We start from the raw sequence: 19,908 nt of genomic DNA on the forward strand, positions 1-19,908 counted from the left end.
ACATTAAAAAAAAATAAGTGAAATATGCTTGATCTTGATGTGCATAATCCTGAAGTTTAGCAGCTTAAGAGTTATGCCGCAAGAGGGCGGTATAGGTTGCGGACCAGTGTAGGCTTAGCCTTTAGTCAAGTCCCACGCGCCTATACCCGGACCATCCGGACACGTAACACACCCCGGATGCTGGCACGTAAAAAGACTAGCACGAGCGGCGAAGCCGCGAGGGCCTTTACCATCTCGTGGAGAACGCTTATGTTTTTCTTAACATTTGTCTACCGATTTGGTAGACATGCATAGTGCATTACCTGTTGTGAATTGACCAATGAAAATGCCAGCAGAATTACTAACGTAAATCAGCCGTCGTCTGGCGCGCCAGTCAGCACTCGCGCGATGGCGCGTGTGCTGTTGCTGGTAACCGCAAACCACCGTTAGATGATTGGTTTATATTGCTTGATTTATATTGCGTGAATAAATGAATAAGTGATTAGATCCACGAGATATAGTAAAGGCCCTCACGGCTTCGCCGCTCGTGCTAGGACTTGACTAAGGGCTAGTGTAGGCTACGCGTCGACCAAATCAAAATGTTATGACTCAATTTTCCTCTTAATTAGGAGCCCTGTGGAACTTGCATTGAAGAGCTTGTGGCAATTAGGTGCAAACTATATATGAACCAGAATTCTGCCTTTTAAAAAAATTGGTAGAACATTTGATGAAAATAAAATCACGATTATCAGTGTGTGCACACACTGATAATCGTGATTTTATTTTCATCAAAATGTTCTACGAGTAACAATTTTTTAAGAAAAACTATTTTTTAAGAAAAACATAAGCGTTCTCCACGAGATGGTAAAGGCACACACGTGTGGCAATTAATGTTATAGCCTTCGCGTCATAAGTACATTGAAAGCTTTTGTAGAGGTTTGTTCTCCGTTTATCAAATATTTGTACTGTTAAGTTACAACTTACAAGACAACCTGAACAAAAATCCGGGCATTGTTTTGACATTAACCACACAAAAAATGGGTCCGGGGCCGGGAGATGATCCCCAACGCACCCTGGTCAAGAAGTGGGGAATATCCCCAAGCTCCCCATCCCCCGGCGGGATTTACGCCCAATACCATGATTAAGAGGATTAGGGTGTGCATGTTCATGAGGGTGGACGAGAGGGATTAGGCGGGATCGAGACGTTTGTTATATCGCGAGACAGTTCCTCGTACATGTCGTAAGTCAGCTGATTTTGACCATAGCAATACGGCACTCAACAAATACATCTTCTTTATGCTGATAAGCAAATTACACACCCAATTAGTTTTATCCCCAAACCCGTTGGACCCGCCACATAGAATGTCGAAGGATGATTTGGAAGTACCGGGTGAGTAAAAAAAAACCGAAACCCATATGTCGGCCCCATTGTTTTAGTGAAGTTCTGCATATGTAGCACTTTCAAAATCTAGGATAATGAAGCCCAATTCATAAGCTTTCATTTAGTACAAGAATCATTCGAATCACTCATGTAATACACTCAACCAAAAAAGAAAGTCCCCCCTTCCAATACTTTTTTGTCTAACTCAAAACTACTGAGCAGCTCTCGCTCAAATAACGACTTATCAGTTCAGAAATTCCATAACAATCCAGCCATACTCTTTATTTGGCCCAAAACAGTGATAATGTGTACGAATTTATGCAATGTAATGACATATGGTACCGAAAACAGTTGCATTTTTGTATACGTGCAAGTTGTGGTTCACACTCACCATGCATATATACAAAAGTGCAACTTTTTTCGGCACCATTTCTCATAAGTTGCATAATGTTGTACACATTATCACTGTTTTGGCCAAACAAAGAGTATGGCTGGATTGCTAAGGAATTTCTGTACTGATCAGTCGTAATTTGACCAAGATGTGCCCATTAGTTTTTGACTTGGACTAAAAAAGTATTAAGGGGGACTTTATTTTTTTGGTTGGGTGTATGTTAGGTGTGGAGACCATGAATGTACAACTGAGCAGCTTCATATACGTGCACTGACCCGGTGACCCTGTATGTATATCACCCACCAATCTAACCACACAGGTCAATGGACTAGACCATTTTATACAATGGGGGAGAGGAGAGGTAGACCGACACAGGCATACGCATGTAGACTACAAAATGTTTGAGTCGTTTTGAAGGTATGAGCAATCCTGCTGACATTTTAAATGTGCAATAAAAGTCTAGTGGATATGCGAGTATGTCTTTTGGGTGTACTGACAATATGACGGGGAAACTTTTCAGCCTTGGGGGAGGTTTGCGCTCTCTGAGTGCTTTCTACTTAGTAAGGTTATGCACCCCGATACAATCCAATAATAATAATCAAAAGGAAGACTATTTTGTTTTACATTATTTAAAACATTAAACATATTTTAAATTGAGCGTATAAGTTGGCTTTTAAAAACACTTTACACCCCTTGTACCTTTTAAATGTGAATTGTTTCTCTAATGCATGATACATGCACACGTATACAATTTCCATTACTATAAAATGTTACTTCAAAAACATTTGGAACTTTTACATGCATAGTTTTTCAACATTAGTTATTATTGATATACAGAGTAAAAAATCGTTATGGTATTAGTGAACAATGTAAGGGAAACCACTGTACGGAATACAATGAACATTTCTGCAAGGTCCTGCCGATTTTGTAGTAATGGTACAGTCGACTGTATTTTAGCTAGGCAGCTTCACAAAGTTCATGGCCGACTCAACTGCCAACATTTTAATATTACAACTTCCCACATGATTCTAGTACTTTAATGAGGATACAAACAGTCTTAATAAACCCAAGGTTATTGGCATTACAAACTGATATTATACACACACACACATTTATATCTTCACATTTAAGATTGAAGAAAAAATACTTAATTCCCCTAATTATACACAGATGATATTCCTATCGTTTAGTAGAAAAGTTATTTCAAGTGCTTAAATAAACATGATTTTTCTACTGTTTGAACTCAGAAAATGGCATCGTTACTTTAAACTGTGACCCAGGATATACAGGAATAGCACTATTAAAAAACTTTTATTTAAATACAAATGTACACCATTGAGAAGATCGTGCTGCTGGGAAGTCAGCGTGCCTAAGGAAGTCTTTAATATGCGTTTTTATTAGCGCGTGCTAGCTTGCTTGTCAGTGGAACGCCGCTATACCGAACATTCGGCTATACCGAACATCATCCTTGGCTCCCGGTTTTAATGTACAAAACGTAACGAACATCGTTGTTAAAAAAGTCAACAGATTAACAAAAAAACCTACCGGTTGTACACCTATTAAACACTGTTGGGCCACTTTTAATTCCCGAACATCAAAAACCACCCATGGTTACATTGTGTTTGAATGTTGAAGAGCGATAGATGGCTATTATTTCCCCAAGGAATAAAAAGGAAAACCACCCGTTGCTAAACGTTTGTGACAACTCCTCGTTCGGCCGCGGGATGTGAGAAATGCCAGTTCAGTGACTTCACTATTGGTCAAAAGAGGGTACCGGCAGTTCAAAATCGCTATGCCGAACGATCGTTATCACGAACACTTTCTTTGGATCCCACGATGTTCGTTATAGCGGCGTTCCACTGTATTGCACTATAAAAAAGTCATTCTTAATTTGTATTGCAACGGTAAGCTCATAAAACTGAGCAGTGCGAACTTCCAACTCTAATTGTCGGATCTGCGTACTTTGTCACTGTCAATATTTAGACCCTGGTACAGTACAATTTGGATGACATGTTTAATAACGAACTGAACACATTCGAAAGACCCGTTATTAGACAAATTGCACTTCTGTTTAAAAATACCTTACCCTAAATATCAGGCATATGCAAATGGAGCTAACCCCCCAAAAAGAGTAAATTCCAAGCCTTTTCACGGTGTTTTTCAATTTTTAATGGCAGAAATGTGAAGTGAAAAACAAGGAAATCAGCTGATCCAAGAAAAGTTGCATGCCTGGTCCAATGGTTACTGTGTCCGACTGTTGTGCCGTGGTACGTGGGTTTGAACCCTGATGGGGGAACATGGTGATTGTGTTCTTGGGCAAAACACTTTACTACAATTGCCTCTCTCCACCCAGGAGTATAAACGGGTACCTGTGAGGGTAAAGACCAGAATGCGCTGATCTCGAGCTGCTGCAAAAACTGTTCCCATGGCCTGATGATCAGGGGTAATAATTGTGAAGCGCTTTGAGACCTTCAGTATAAAGCGTTATATACATGCAAGCACCACATCATTGTTGTTGAAAATGGTTATCAGAACTTCGTGTGCATGTGTATGATTTATTTATTTGTTGATTTTTGTTTCTGAACAACTGTCGACCCAGGTTATAAAAAACGAATTTCTGAAAAATAGAGGACCTTCTGTTAAAAAAATGTCAGTTAGATTAAAGTTAGTGAATTTAGCAAAAATATTTAATACACAACTGTTTTTTTAATACAAGTTCATTTCAAAGTCAGTGAAAATACAATAAAAATATAATCAATTGTACTTTCACATTGAACTTTGGTGAGAGGGATTAGTTCCAGGAAATTCGTTGAAAATCCAGCAACTATTACAACGAGGTCCATTCTTTACTGAGAATAAGCTTGTCTGCAACTTTCCCTGATATATCTAGGCATATAGGATCATTTGCATCTGCATTGTAGTATCCAAATAGTAACCTACCGAATCATTATCAAAAAGCTTACTTGGATTAAAGAGTGTACTGGTACTAAACACCCCGTGAAATTATTCCGTCTGGCTTGCTGGCATGTTAGAAGGTATCAAGGACTGTAAGTGATTTCCCAAAATCAGTCAATCGTAAATTCTTGATCAAGAGGCTGTGGATGGTTTTTCACTGTTTTTCGCGGAAAGTGTAGCTTCTGAGTTGAAACTTCAACAGGTTAGATTTTGAACATTCGTCTTCGGATTTTGAGTGGTTTTACGATTGGACACGAACAAAATGCATGATGATCCTATATGCCTTTAACCCTAACTCCCTAGGCCTTTTTTGCTAGGATGTAGCCTCAATCCTGCAAAATCCTCCAACTGGCCTCATGAAAAAATAGCACATAGCCTAAATCCTGCAAATCCTCCATTATTTCTTGAATATGGTCCGTGGAGGGGTGACCACTGCCTGAATCCTGCAATATCCTGCAGCAGTGACTGTCAATATGTTGAGGCTTGGCCAGTGACATCCTGGAGCAGTACGGAGGATTTCAAGCATAATCCAGGCCTATATTTATGCATGGCTGAGCAAAAACAACACAAGGTCCAGCCCAAGACTTTGACAAAGTGCATCCTATGAAATCAGTAACGCACTTTTGCCACGTAACCTCAATCCTCCAAATGCCTCCACTTTGGCAAAGAGGATTTTGAAGGATTCAGGGCAGTTAGGGTTAATGAAATGACTCTTTACGGATCTTGTTCGACTCAAGCACCAACAAAAAAAGACAAAAGGCAAATCCTTCCAGGGACTTTCAAGCATTTATCACACACTGTATACATCAGGCACACTTGTCGCTGTTGACACCTGCAACATCTGTAAAGGACGAAGAACGAAAGGATTGTGAACAAACGTGAATGCAGAATCTATGGGAGAGGTGTTACAAAACAAACAATGACTGCTTTATCTCGTGGTGTAGTAAAACTAGCCTCCCTCGATGATCCATGGAGCATTCTATCTTCCCTCGGCTAGAATACTTCATGGATCACCTCGGGAGGCTAGTTTTACTACACCACTCGAAGCATTCAATATTTGTATATTATTTCTCCAAGGAATAGAAGGGAAACGCCACCCGTTGTTGCAGGTAGTAAGCTCAAAAACTGTGTAATTACATTGGTCAATAGTCGGCACTTGTTCAAAGTCATCTTTCAGTAACTACCAGGGAAGTTTTGAAGAGCGCTATTTATTGATAAGTGAGTACCGGAGCACCGGCAGCTTGAAAATCGCTATACCCAACGATTGCTACTATGAACAATTTCTGTGGATCCCACAATGTTCGTTATAGCAGCCTTCCACTGTATATACGTATCAATTTAATTTTTTTTACAAAGTAGTCAACTAGCTGAATTTTGAAAGATTTGGACCATGCAACTTATACCTTAAGGCCAAAAAAAAAAAGTCTCCGGTTTCTGGTATGGAGCTTGCCCAAAAAGTGGTGCGGCGACGTGTTTTTTTTTTTTTTTTTACCTGTTTTTTTTTTTTGGCTTCAAATGTCAGCTGATGACTGCAAATGGTGCCCGACTAAACTTAGTGCAAATATAACGGGAGTCCAGAGAGGCCACATAAAGCTTATTCTCGATCACAACCCCATCTAAAAACACGTTAAAACTGTGCAGCAGCAGGATTCCAGTCAAACCAGTGAGTTTGGCGGTTTTGAGACATCATCTTTTATTGAAAAAAAAACGTTTTCATTTTGCCGACGCGCATGGCTACGGCGACGCGCGCGCATACCAGAAACCAGAGACTGTTTTTTTTGGCCTAAACTAATATAACAGACTGTTTTCTCCCTCGTATTGAGACCACCACCTGCATTTTTTTTTCAAATATTCCAATATTCTACTAATTATTCGGTGGATGATTGAATATTGAAATATTCAATGTATATTTGGCACAACCTTTTAACTGACCATTTACATGTTATACAACACCTTTTTATTACACTCTTGGTAGAAACAATTCCACACACACACTTACCTTGGCCATCAATTGCGACGTAGCAGTTTCGACGTTTGGGCTCAAAAATATGAAGTAACCTAGAAAAAAACCAAACGATTTTGTAGTGCTTAATAATTAACAAAATCTGCATTATATTTAAAGTGCATGTACCTGACACTATGAACCTCTAATTGTCTGAAATGTGTTATGTCCATTCCTAAAGAGCAAGTAATTACTACTATTATTTTTTTATTTGCAAGTCTTGGGTCAGGTTACAGACTGTTACATCTTTAGACAAAATACAGTCCTCTCAATGTAAGCTTCGAAGTGCGCCACGTTAGGGAACACGACTATATACTGAAATTTATATCCTTGTGTCGTCATTCCTTTGTTCTCGTGTACTAAAGTTTTCGAGTTTGAAAGTGTACTTTCAAAATGCTCCTATTTTAACCAGAATTCATTTCCTGGGCTGAAATTCGGACTTAATGTCCCTCACATAAAATACTTCAATTTGCGACGGATCAACGCACCTTGGAAATCCCTAGTTTTTGAGTAAAATCCATATATCTATTTCGTGATAAACTTGTGGAGACGTATTCACCTATAGAAATTGCCCTGTGGGGACGTATACAATCTTTTGTTCCCTATTGTGCACGTCTCCAGAGGGTACCGTGTAACAGATCTTTGCACCACACACACGGGAATACCCACATTTGTTTATGGTGTAAATCGAGGATTTTCTGTTGTTCCTCTTCCCCCTTTTTTATACTTATAACTTTTTTGCAACAGCTCGGCGGCCATTATTGAAAATTTTTTTTTAAGCAACAACACCCAAAAACACTGTCACCGCTAACACTACAAAGCTATCACACATTTTCCAATTCTACATGTGTATACCTTGCCAAAAATCGCTATGAACATTGCTCTTTTCGATCATTTGATACTGGCGGCCCAATTTTTGGACCAAAGCTGATAGCCTAATAACAATCCAAACATTTTTATTTCTGTAGTCATAAGTCAACCCCCCCCCCCCCCCAAAAAAAATACTCACACAATGACGCCCCATGAAATCAGGACTAGCAGCGCCATGGTCAGGTAGACGAATCCGGTCATGAAATGCAGAGTGCTGCTGTAGATGGCATTGAAGATGATGGGAGACAGGAAACCAGCCAGGCTCATTAGGCAACCGCTGAAGGCAAAAACAACCCCTATGGAAAGGAACAACGAAGTGAAAAGTTATAAGATATGGAGATGGTTACTCTTCGATCGGCACCTGATTTCACGAAGCGCTGCGATGCAACTCGAGTTACTACGTGTAACACGTCGCAACTCACGACGCGTCCTATAATCCATTTCACGAAAGTTGCATTGAGTTGAACGCTTCTTAAGTTCGTTGACCGGCTTAAACACGTCGCAAGTTGCGACGTGTCTAGTGGTCGTCGCAAAATAAGAAGATTCCGTTTTTAGCCAGTTTTGTGCCATATAAGCATTACATAAACGAGATTATAATACCGAGGCAATGTGTGTGAAGCTGTAAATAGAAAATTCATTGAATAATTATGAATTAGCCTAGAATATTGCAGTTGAAATTTCAAAGTAGCTACACAGTCCACTGAGAGCTTGTTCTCCTTTAAAATTGCATCGCACGGCCGCCATTTTGTCCTACGTTTTAACAAATTTCGAGCGGAGATCTTACGACTCTTTATTGAATACCAGACGACTCTTTACTGAACGCTGACTTCATACATAAAACAGTCACCGAGTTGTGCTATAAATACACATACATGTAGGACGCGTCACACTTACGACTTGTTTTGTGAAATGGATCGCAAGACGCGTCGCAGCTGCAACACATCTTAGGGATACGATGCGTCGCAGCGCTGCGACGCATCGTAAGTTACGATGAGTTTCGTGAAATCGGGTACACGAAATTGACCATGAAAACTGTGCGAACGGCGAAAGACCAATACATCAGCCTCTGCCTCATGACACTTTGACTAATAAGCCTCTGTACTAATGACATCACACTTTATTTACATGTGCACTTTCCTATGGAACCAGTGGAGGCCCACGGTCCACTGAGCACCATAGGAAAGCACACATGTAAACAAAGTGTGACGTCATTGGTACTGAGGCTTATTGTTGCCAAGACTAACCCTCCCTCTCTGGCTGGCACTTTCAACAAGGCCAGCCCAGCAATGGAAAATAAATCAAGTGACTTTTCTTTTAACAGTTGAGTGCTCCCTGCCCTCATAAAGCAGGATTCACTGGCTGTGATTGCTATGCTTTGACTGTAGGAGATTGATAAGCCAGCTGGGCCTATTATTCACCTGCTTTTGTCTATTGAAGGCATTTAACTGTCACAGTCCATACAAGAAATACGGTCCGATTGTTGGTGACTTGCCTGTGCAAACTAATGGCATTTGAATTTTTGACTGTCTGTGACTGATCAAACAAAATGAGGGTTAAGGTCCAACAGGCTTGGACAAAAGTCCATCATGCCTGCACGCATGTACATCACATGCGGCTGCAACATAAAGATTTTACACTGAAGAGACACATGTGCAGTTGCTCAGAAGTCAAATGGGGACGGCCTAATGAAACGGTCTATTGATGAAAAGTAGGTCATTGCTCCGTCTTTTTCTGCAGATGCCTCGCAGGTGCCATCCCTCTGCAAGTGCCATCCCCCTGCAGGTGTCATTCCCCCCCTTCAGGTGCCATCCCCCTGCAGGTGCCGTGCCATCCCCCTGCAGGTGCCGTCCCCTGCAGGTGCCATTCCCTGCAGGAGCCATCCCTTGCAGGTTCCATTTTGAGATGTAGACAAATTAACCAATTCAGAAAACAATATTTTCCTTGCTTATCTACTTCAACCACAATCTTACTGTAACCACACTCTTTCCTGATTCAAAATTCCAAGTGGGGACACTACTAAGACTTAACCATTAGAATTTCCACTATCGTCTCAATAAAATTGCCCCGAAAAGAAGAGTCTTCAATGCAAACACAGATTGTGAGGAACTAACCTTGTTGATTAGGGCCCACCAGGTTGGCCATGCTTGTCCTGCACAGCGGGGTCGTCAGAAACGTAAAAAATCCGGCTGCCAAACCTAAAAAAAAATAAATGAATCAAAAGAATCTGTTGAAGTAAGATTGGAGTTGAATTGGAAAAAGGCGTAGACAGGGTAAGGTGCGCTCCAGTCCCCCGCTCCAGGCCTTTGACCCCTCTTGCCCCCAGTGGCATAGGGGTTCCCCCACCAGTGCTTGCACGCCCCACATCAGTATTGTCCGAAAAAGAAATTAAAATGAATACTGTAGCGGCCTCTGGCGCCTACCTTTTCTCAACACGAGAGGGCGCACTCAATCTTGGCCACTGACTCGAGGCGAGGAAAGCACATTTTAGAAGAAGCCATTTTCGTCACCCACGGCCAGCCCTAGTTTTACGGTTTTAAAGTAGTTCTAGTTGGATTTTAGATCCCAGTTCTATTCTAAGTATTTCTATATCGTTTTCTGGGTAGATAATAAACCCTCGTTTGAGAAATTTAAAGCCGCAGACGTTTCCACGCCAAATTTTCGAGTAGGAGTGATCCCTGTATTTAGGTTCTGTAGCCGGCTCTGTCATACAGCTCTACGGTCTCCGTACACTCATACCTAGGAGCCATCCCTTTATTTAAGGTTTTGAGAAAACCACTGTAGACTCGTTTATAAGTTGTTCCTTTGTTTGGAACTGACTTTTCCCTTCATTTTACACTACACCTGCTCTAACTAAGGTCACTTTCATGATTTTAGAGTTTGATTTGTACGACAATTAAATTTGGCATTGCTTATTTTTCATTACAGTTCACCGTGGAATAAAGACTGAATGGAAACCAAAGCTCTGACCTTTGGCCATCGTGTTCTTTTTTTCTGCGGTTGGGTTATCTGGTTCAACTTAAGTTACCACTTCCCTGAAGCTACACTTATGCAGATACCAGAACAAATACCACCTCCAGAAAAAGTTTAACTGAACCCCAGCTACGCCGCTTGCCAGTTTTTAACAGTTGTGTAGCAGATTTAGCAAGTGACTGCAGTAGCAGCTGCTTCGTCAGGGCCCAATTTCATAGCTCTCCTAACCACAAAATTCCGCACTTTCGATCACCCTTTTGCGCTAACCGCGCTAACAGAAATATACTGTGCTTAAAACCCTCTAAGCACAGAATCCATAGTTACGGGTTGTACGGATGCGCAGAAGCCAAAATTCCTCCCATCACGTGAAATACGCGTACCGTAAACAAAGAATTTTCTGCTATAGTAAGCAGGGATTTTTTTCGCTAACTGTAAGCAGAGCCAAGAAATTGGGCCCAGATTCCAACCGGCCATCCGACCCCCCCCCCCCCGGGCAAGAATGTTTGAATCTACCCAATGCAAAAATTCTTCCATACATTGTATAACAGGGGTGTGAAATCTCAGCTTTAAAGCTAATTTCAGCTTTTTTCTTTTTTTTGGATTTCAGCTTTTTTTCAGCTTTTTCCCTCACTTGCTGTGTACAAAGGTATAGGAGATTTCCAAAGTTCAGCTTTTTTACACCTTTTTGCAGCTGTTTTCAGCTATTTTTATCAGTGGTCACTCACACCCCCGATATAAAATAGTAAAACCTACCCAAGTACAGTGTCAAGTAATTCTGGGCGACGGCCGTGATCACCAGGGAAGCGACAATGGTGAGAGAGGCAAGATGCATCGACCAAAATTTGGACAGATACTTGCAGACTACAGTTCCTCCGAATAAAACACCTACAAAATGAAACAAAATTTAAAAAAACCAGCAAAAAATCATTAAAATATCAAATCAACCAATGTGGCCAGTCAACCTGTTTAGACTTGCAGTCCAAATTATTCCCAAGATTTGAATAAAATAGTTGAGAATTTCGCAGTTTGAAACAGTTTCGTAAAATGAAATTTGAGTCGGAATGATGAACATTTAATTTTGGGTTTTGCCCTTCAACAATGTATTGTTTTTAAACACTGTATACTCAGGTGGGACTCAACCGGATTGGAACCACCCAGCCAAGCCCAGCAAGCTTGGTGGTCGAGTCGTAAGACGTCTGCACAAGTACGCAGGAGGGACTTTAACCGGATTGGAACCACCCAGCCAAGCCCAGCAAGCTTGGTGGTCGAGTCGTAAGACGTCTGCACAAGTACGCAGGAGGGACTCGAACCGGATTGGAACCACCCAGCCAAGCCCAGCAAGCTTGGTGGTCGAGTCGTAAGACGTCTGCACAAGTACGCAGGAGGTCGTGGGTTCGAATCCCACGTGAGTTGTTTTTTGTACAATCACTTGGGACAAAACTGAATTGAAACAGTTTGGGGTGACATAATGTAAACAAGTGGCTGTTGCTAGTCAATAAAGAACTACACAACATTTAATAAAGTATGAAACCAAAAATCCCTTTTGGTCGACCTGTTACACTTCTTATATTTCGCCGCTGCTCTTGGAAGCCAGTTTAAAAAGGGTGCAATCTTTATTCATCTATGTTTTGAACTCTTATTCATAAATACCCAAGACAAGTTTACCCATTCCTATTGGTCGAGAGCCCGTCACGTGACCGGTTTTAAACGGCTGATTAAGACCAGCTGGCTGGTCTTTAACACTTTTCCAGTGTCACACATGAAACTGTGACTCCTTTGAAATCCGGTGCCTTTTAGTTACCGTTTTGTTGGTTGAACGTTCACAATGCACACATAGGCATGCGCAATAGTACCACTGAGTCCGTATTTCATAGTCCTAAATCCCCCCCCCCCCCCACGGGTGTTCAAAACATCTTATCCCACATCACAGCAGTCCACAATTGTTAATTGTTACATGTTAGTAGCAACAGATGGCTAGCCTTTGCCACCTTCTGACTTTATAGCAACATTGTTACAAGTAGAAGGTGCTACAAATCATGGATATTTTGACTGGTTAATAGCTACATGTGTACGGCAAAAGTTCTTGCCACGCTTGTTGTTAATAGGGCTCGTTCAATGACGGCCATCTCTGTAGGAGAACTGCAACTGTGTATTTTAAGCAATCATGCACGCACTGCACAGTGTTGAAATGTTCCAAAAACGCGCGCTTGTTGCTCGAAATGTGTTCGAAATACAACGCAGTTGATGCGCGTAGTGCAAGTTGACGCTCAAAAATGCGAATGCACGTGGATGGTCTGTAGGAAATGACGTCATTTGAACGAGACCTATTGTTGTATTCCAAAAAAAACAAACAGCAACTCAAATATTGCAAACCCGTAGTTCACATACCTATCCCATAAATACCGTTCATAGTGCCTTGGTAGTATCCCTCATACAGCGGATCCATACAAAACGGCTCCCCTGTAGTGTACAGCACACTGATAGCCACCCACGCCACAGAAACCAGTATGTTGGAGAAAATGATATAGTTAAAACCAGCCAGGAGCCAACCACGGAGTTTGTCCTGCGTGAACACGCGACGGACGTTCTTAACGATGTTCAGTGGATTCGAGGGGACTTCTTCCTCGCGGGAGTTGACGAAAGTAACGGTGTCAGCCACGCGTCGGTCCGGCAAAAGACAGATTATGAAGCCTGCCGTGATCACGACGAAACCGATGACAGACAGGTAGGGCGCCTCGAAGCCGAATGTTCTGATGATGAACCCCAGCGAAAACTGGCATATGCTCCCCGCAAAGCAGTAAAAGACGTCGATCAGGATGAAGCGGATAGTACGCTCCCGACTCTCCGGCATCGTCACGTCCGAGTTGTACCCTGCACAGCCGACGATGAAGGTCGTGATGTCGCCGCCGATCCCTTGCGCTAGGCTGCCAAAGATCAGAACGTACAAGGGGAGATGGAAGTAAACGACAAGCAGGTTGACGGCGCTGTTCGCAGCAAGGCCAACGCAGGGCATGACGAGCGCGACATGGCGGCCGTACTTGTCGCTCAGCGCTCCCCAGATGTTTGCCGAGAATATCACAGCGAGGGCCAAGGTTGCGGTGAGGTACAGGGACCATACGCTGGACTCCTGCTGTACCTTCTCCCGAAGTCTATACTCAGGACTGGACTTGTTCGCGTCACACTTGGACTGGGTGAAGTTAATGACTCCCAGCTGCTCTATGATTCGCTTCTCAATGTATTGCGTCTGGGTGGGGATGATGGGGCTATAGGCCAACATGTACACAATCAGTACATGCTCGGTGGCCACATATTTGTACAAACCTCGCCCAATAGCCATTTCAAATGTCCTCCTCGTAACAACCTTTTTACCATTTATAGCAAAATGTGCTCTTTCAAAAGAAATTTGCCAAGTTGAACAGTGCTATAACATTCAAATTCTTTTAAATTTGCATAATTTGCCAGATTGAGTCTTCACAAGTCATCCGTGTACGTGTGCCATGTACAAGTGCAATCTTGATACTCCTTCAGATCTACAAAATCTTCCAACTTCAAAAGTTTTGCTTCCACTCGTCAGCCACAGAAACTGTTTACAAATGAAACGGCAGATGTTGGCTGCCGATCATGTTTCTGGAAGGCTGTTCATCGCCTTGTGTAGGCGTTCACAATTCTAACTGGAATCTTCTGATGAACATCAGCGTTCAGATATTTCTGCAAGCCAAGCATCTGTGTCTGTAGAAAAAAAAGAACAGATAAACTGTTTCATGACAAGGCGCGGTACAAGAGTACAGTCGTTGGTGCATCCCTTGATCTACATGCAGAGTTTTTTTTTTGGACACAGGTCATGCAGGTCACGGTCATGTCCCGGCCCCTGCTTCTCGTACGTGTTTGTATGTACATGTATATGGTGTACGTCCATACTACCATAGACAGCTTGAATAATTTAGCAGAATGAATATTTTTAGGCCAACAAAAAAAAGTCTCCGGTTTCTGGTATGGAGCTTGCCCAAAAAAGTGGTGCGGCGACGCGGCTTTTTTTTTTTTTTTTACCTGATTTTTTTTGCTTCCAATGTCGGCTGATGACTGCAAATGGTGCCCGACTAAACTTAGTGCAAATATATGGGAGTCCGGAGAGGCCACATAAAGCTTATTCTCGACCATAACCCAATCTAAAAACACGTTAAAATTGTGCAGCAGCATGATTCCAGTCAAACCAGTGAGTTTGGCGGTTTTGAGACATCATCTTTCATTGAAATTTTTTTTTTTCATTTTGCCGACGCGCATGCATGGCAACGGCGACGCGTGCGCATACCAGAAACCGGAGACTTTTTTTTGGCCTTAGGATGCAGCCTCATACAAGCAACCTGTCGGCTGGCTCCTTAGGCAGAATAAAAAAAAACATGTTTCTCGTCCGGGTGTTTGCAAAAAAAGGAGGAAGCGGGGCTTTTTATTTTTTGTCATGTTTTATTTTCAATGAAATAATTTTTTAAAAATGAATAACATAATATAATACATTTGCGGGGTGAATATACAAGAGAGGTCACCCACTGAAAAAAAGGCGCTCTCTCTTGCCCACAATATTTCAAAAAAGGCGTATATGGACCTTATAGGTAGCAGTCATCAAGGCAATACATTTGCCTTGCTGTGACATACCAGAAATAAACCTTTTTAAGCACTCATTGTTACTGAATTAAAATAACGAAGGATGCCTTATAAGATGGCCGCTATACGCATAAAGTCTACCCATGAGGTCTAAGAAATACGAAGGCTGCTCAAGTCAATCTGGCATGAAATGTCATCATGGCCTACGTCAAAGTGAAAATGCACAAAAAGCTGCTCCGTCCCATAAATTCAAAACTTTTATTTTTCGATTCATTGACATTCAATGGTTGTATTCAAAAATGCTATCAAAAGCTTGGAAAACACAACGACTATCCTCTATCAATAGAATTTCAGTAGAAATATAACTATGCAGTTTTTCTGGTATATTTTTTCCTGCTCAGTCTTGCAATTGGCTTTGTATTTCGTTAATCTTTCAGAAATTTGAGATAATTAACACACTGTTATAATGCAACTCAAAATAATTATAATATACACGACTACATGTAATTGTCGCACAGATTTTTCATATTATTCAGGGAATTATTGTAATTAAGGGAATTATTGTTGTTACTGTATTTTTACTCTGTTGGACGGTTTTTAATCAAATTTGGTATACTACTTTTAATTGGATAGTTGTATGTTTGGGAGACAGGTGTTTTTACCAATTAATCTGAATAAATAAAGTATTATTCCATCCTGTATGCTCATTGTCTCTGTCCCTTTGCCAGATTCATGCTATTGTGTCTCATTCAGTGCACATCACTGGAGTTCGTTTCATTCCCTTTAACGCATTTCTATCATTCCGTTCCCACTGTGAGCGTCCTTCGTTTGTCTACTAAGGCCAAAAAAAAAAGTCTCCGGTTTCTGGTTTGGAGCTTGCCCAAAAAGTGGTGCGGCGACGCGGCTTTGTTTTTTTTTTTTACCTGATTTTTTGCTTCAAATGTCGGCTGATGACTGCAAATGGTGCCCGACTAAACTTAGTGCAAATATATGGGAGTCCAGAGAGGCCACATAAAGCTTATTCTCGACCATAACCCAATCTAAAAACACGTTAAAATTGTGCAGCAGCATGATTCCAGTCAAACCAGTGAGTTTGGCGGTTTTGAGACATCATCTTTCATTGAAAAAAAAACTTTTTCATTTTGCCGACGCGCATGTGTGGCAGGGCCAAATTGAACTTGTAGTTTTTACTGTATTGCTTTTAGTGTTTAGGTATAGGTGTAGCTCCCCTGAATAAATCACCCCTTTTTATTAGATGTCCCGTACCCTTTCATAGAAGTGTGTACCCCTGATTAACTTTTCCCTCTTCCCCAGTAACATGACCCCTTAGAACAATAGCCCCTTTGATAAGACCCATGTGCTCTGCCACCCTGCAAGTCCACAGCCCCTCACTTAACAGACCAGCGGCGGTAGAGAGAGGACTGCGTATTATATATCCACTCTTCCCCTTTTCTTGGGAGCGCCTGCCCTGTGTGTTTATCTGCTCAAGTCACGTCCTGGTGAGTTATATTGTGAAATTGTTGTTCTTTTATATTGTATAATCATGTTTTGAGTTCTAGTGCAGTTTTTGGAAGGTTTTTACTTAGTTATGGTCTAAAGTGTGTTTTTGTCTTTGGAAAGTTTTTGTGAAAGTTTAATTTTGAAGCTTGAGATTTTACTGTTCCATGATGGGTTATGATTTGGATTCTGCACAATTATATTTTCTTTCTTACCTTTTTGACATACATGGGGTAAGGATGAGTATTGTTTTTTTAAAGGAGTTAAGTTTCTTTGACTATAGTTTTACAGGTTGGAAGAATGTTTTTCATGAGTTTGCATTTATTGAGTTTTGTTTTATAACTTTTGGTTCCTCTTTGAAAGATGACATGATTTGCTTGGAGAATTGATTTTTTTTGTTGAGAAAGATTCATATTTTACCCCTAGAACATGTAGATTGAATGACTTTTTAGTGTATCTCTACCATTGTTTAAGCTAGGAGGTTTGACTTTCCCACAGATCTAGAGACCCAAGTGTATAAATTCCTTTCTTAGAAGATCACCAGATGTTTATTCATGAAATTAGACTTGTCTTAGTCCCACTTCCTTCACTGCATTTTCTTTTATGTTTAAATCGACTTTTACCACCTGTTTACATTGAGGCTTAGTTTGATTGTCTTAGACTGGGTGAAGTCTAATTAGAAGTTATGTGGAACAGATAAGAGCCATGGATTAGTACTCATTAGATATTCAGCCAGAAACTTGTGTTGCCATTGTGTATGTTGGGCATTAGTGACCTTGTTTATAAACATGCTGTACATAATAGAGTTAGACTGCGCTATTTAACCAATTTATTTTTCTTTTGATATATTTCTTAATTGTATTCTTTCTTTTCTTGTCTTTTCTTGATTTTTAGGTTTCAGTCAGAGTGCATTTAAGGTCCATTATTTTGACGCTCTGTGTTGGTATTTTCTTTTCGTCTTCTTTAGTTTTTTTTTGGTTGGGTTTATTGACTTTTCATTTCCAATTACTTTTTGTTTCCAATTTGATTTTTTTTCCAAATTTATTAATTTCTGGTTTTGTTTTCCCAAAAGGTTTTTTTGGTCACATTTCAAGGTTGTTTTTTGTGAATGTCAAACTTGCAGTTAATCCTGGATTAAATAGTTTTTTTTGTGAAGTTCCATCCCAATTCAGTCTGTCTTTTTTTTTTTTTTTTTTAATTTGTCCCAGTTTTCTATTAAATTTTTCGCGACTTATCAATTTGAACCAGGCCTTTACAGATATTTTCTTTAGTGAACCGTTTTTCTTCGTTACACATGGCTACGGCGACGCGCGCGCATACCAGAAACTGGAGACTTTTTTTTTTTGGCCTTAAGTTATATTTTGCAAGGCGTGCATCCTAAAAAATGACATACTTTCACCGGGATTGTATACTTTGATGTACGAACTTTAACCAGCAGCCCAAAAAAATGTGGAAATTGAAGGCTTCACCAGGAATTCAGGCAAAAAATTAAAAACATCAGCATTTTACAGCTAATTACTAAGTACAAATGCAGGCAGATGCTTCCGGGCCTGCAGAAGGCGAAAATCTGACCAAAAGGTGACCTTTCTTGGTCTCCCAATATCGTCAGTATTATAGTTATGATGTCATAGGTAATAATTTGCAGTTTCTACAAGGGTGTAAAACTTACGGTGCAACTAAAAAGACACATTTCTTATATTATTTTGGAAATTTTTGGGTTATAAGTTTTTAAATCCGACATGTTAAAAACTGTCTCTGTTGATTGGGATGATCAGAATAACAATGTCATTGGGATCTACATTTAATAGGTAAATATGTATAAAATCTATTTATGTAAATATGTATATATAGGCCTTTAGGCTTTGTATAAATCTCTAAAATAGGATATTGAAAATAATCGTGAAATTACGAAAAGTGTATTGACATTGAAAAAAGAAAAGAAAAAGAGAGAAATAATGTTTGAAAAGCTCAGGAAAATATATTTTCCTGAAGCCAACAAGTCTAAGTTATTAAAAAAAGTATTCATATTGAGTTACATGGCCTGAACAGCACATATTTTTCATGACGCGTCCCCTGAAGCCGCAGAGTTAGGCAGGATTCTTTTCTACGACGCCAAAACTGCACGCTTAGGAATTCCCCGCTTGCTGCCACAAGTAAAGATATTTCGCTTTGTTGATCGGCACGGTGGATGATCGTAAGCCAGCAATATAAGTTTTGTTGAGAAAAAAAGTGGTTGCTTTGCTATTTTGAAGCTACTGGGTTGCAAAGCCTTATCTGCGCAGAAATAGGAGGATCGATCGAGGAGATATGATGAATGATCGAACAACTGTGTTCCGACCGGTTTATTCCCCGTTGCGTTCAACAGGAAAAGTCAAGTCGTCCGTTGTTGAATGTCCAACTCGTCATGCCCGTCCGTTGTCCAACTAAAAAACTCGTTAAAAAAAACCGCGATACATACATACAGGCAACCTTCACAAAAGCCGTAAATCCAAAGAAATAATTCATACGTACATGTATGCAGGATTTTCATGAAAAATAGGTTCAGCATTCTCCGACCCTCGTCGCCTCGACATCGACAGCTGACTGCAGATTTCTGACTCAGGCCTCAGGGTGACCGTTTTAAACCGAATTTCGGCTAAATTTGACAGAAGTTTTCGGGGGGCGCGGGCGGGGGGGGGGGGGGGGGGGGGGAAACGCAGGCGCGGTTCTACGGGGGGGGGGGGGGGGGGGGGGGGGCTAGGGGGGGCTGTAGCCCCCCAAAAATTTGGTCTAGCCCCCCCAAAATAAATTCCGTAAAAAAAAAAATGCATTAGCAAAAAGAAGGATTGTGATGTACATGCGAACGGTCTCCCCCTAAAGAAGAAAAAGCCGTGACGAGGGTGCATTAGTTAATAAAGTGTGAATGATTTTAGGATTTTATTGGCGCTCCCCATTGAAAATATGGCATGAGCCAAGGGCGGATGGGGGGGGGGGGGCCCAAAGGGGGCCATGGCCCCCCCCCCCCCCAAAAAAAAACGAAACCAATTTTGTTTTTTATGTGACATCGCAATAAAGGCAGGCAATGAGTACACTGTACACCACCATCTTTTCCTCAAAAAACATTGGTTAAAGTGGTCAGAAATTGCCTCAGATCGCAGCACAGAGCATCGAGAATCCAAAAATTTTTAGGGGCCCTTAAGCGGGCCCCGAACCCCACGCCTTAATTTTTTTGACCCACTTTTTGGGGGGATCAAAAAAATTTTTGGCCCCCCCAAAAAAATTGTG

At 41.0% G+C, this 19,908-nt stretch overlaps 1 protein-coding gene across 2 annotated transcripts; it reads right to left on the minus strand.

Annotated features, from left to right (window-relative positions):
- Nucleotides 1–5,284: 5,284 nt before the first annotated feature.
- On the minus strand, nucleotides 5,285–19,242 carry LOC119735915 (proton-coupled folate transporter-like). Of its 2 annotated transcripts, none has more exons than XM_038209865.1 (7): nucleotides 19,156–19,242; nucleotides 12,937–14,277; nucleotides 11,302–11,433; nucleotides 9,690–9,773; nucleotides 7,718–7,874; nucleotides 6,706–6,764; nucleotides 5,285–5,547 (listed from the first exon to the last, which is right to left on the minus strand). In XM_038209865.1, the coding sequence occupies exons 2-7, from the start codon at nucleotides 13,883–13,885 to the stop codon at nucleotides 5,513–5,515; spliced, it is 1,416 nt and encodes a 471-aa protein (XP_038065793.1). In that variant the 5' UTR covers nucleotides 13,886–14,277; nucleotides 19,156–19,242; the 3' UTR covers nucleotides 5,285–5,512. The 2 variants fall into 2 exon arrangements, with proteins under 2 accessions (XP_038065793.1, XP_038065794.1); XM_038209866.1 differs by having other exon boundaries at nucleotides 19,107–19,242.
- Between the last annotated feature and the right edge of the window lie 666 nt (nucleotides 19,243–19,908).

Source organism: Patiria miniata, unplaced genomic scaffold (genome assembly GCF_015706575.1).
Source record: "Patiria miniata isolate m_02_andy unplaced genomic scaffold, ASM1570657v1 HiC_scaffold_29, whole genome shotgun sequence".
Taxonomy (NCBI): Eukaryota; Metazoa; Echinodermata; class Asteroidea; order Valvatida; family Asterinidae; genus Patiria; species Patiria miniata.

Bases quoted from the DNA above. Each gene is read 5' to 3' on its own strand.
- LOC119735915 (XM_038209865.1), bottom strand. From the start codon at position 13,885: ATGGCTATTGGGCGAGGTTTGTACAAATATGTGGCCACCGAGCATGTA. The intron at 7,875-9,689 runs GTTAGTTCCTCA...TCCTTTCCATAG, and splicing joins GGTGGGCCCTAATCAACAAG to GGGTTGTTTTTGCCTTCAGC. The intron at 5,548-6,705 runs GTAAGTGTGTGT...CGTCCTTTACAG, and splicing joins CGTCGCAATTGATGGCCAAG to ATGTTGCAGGTGTCAACAGC.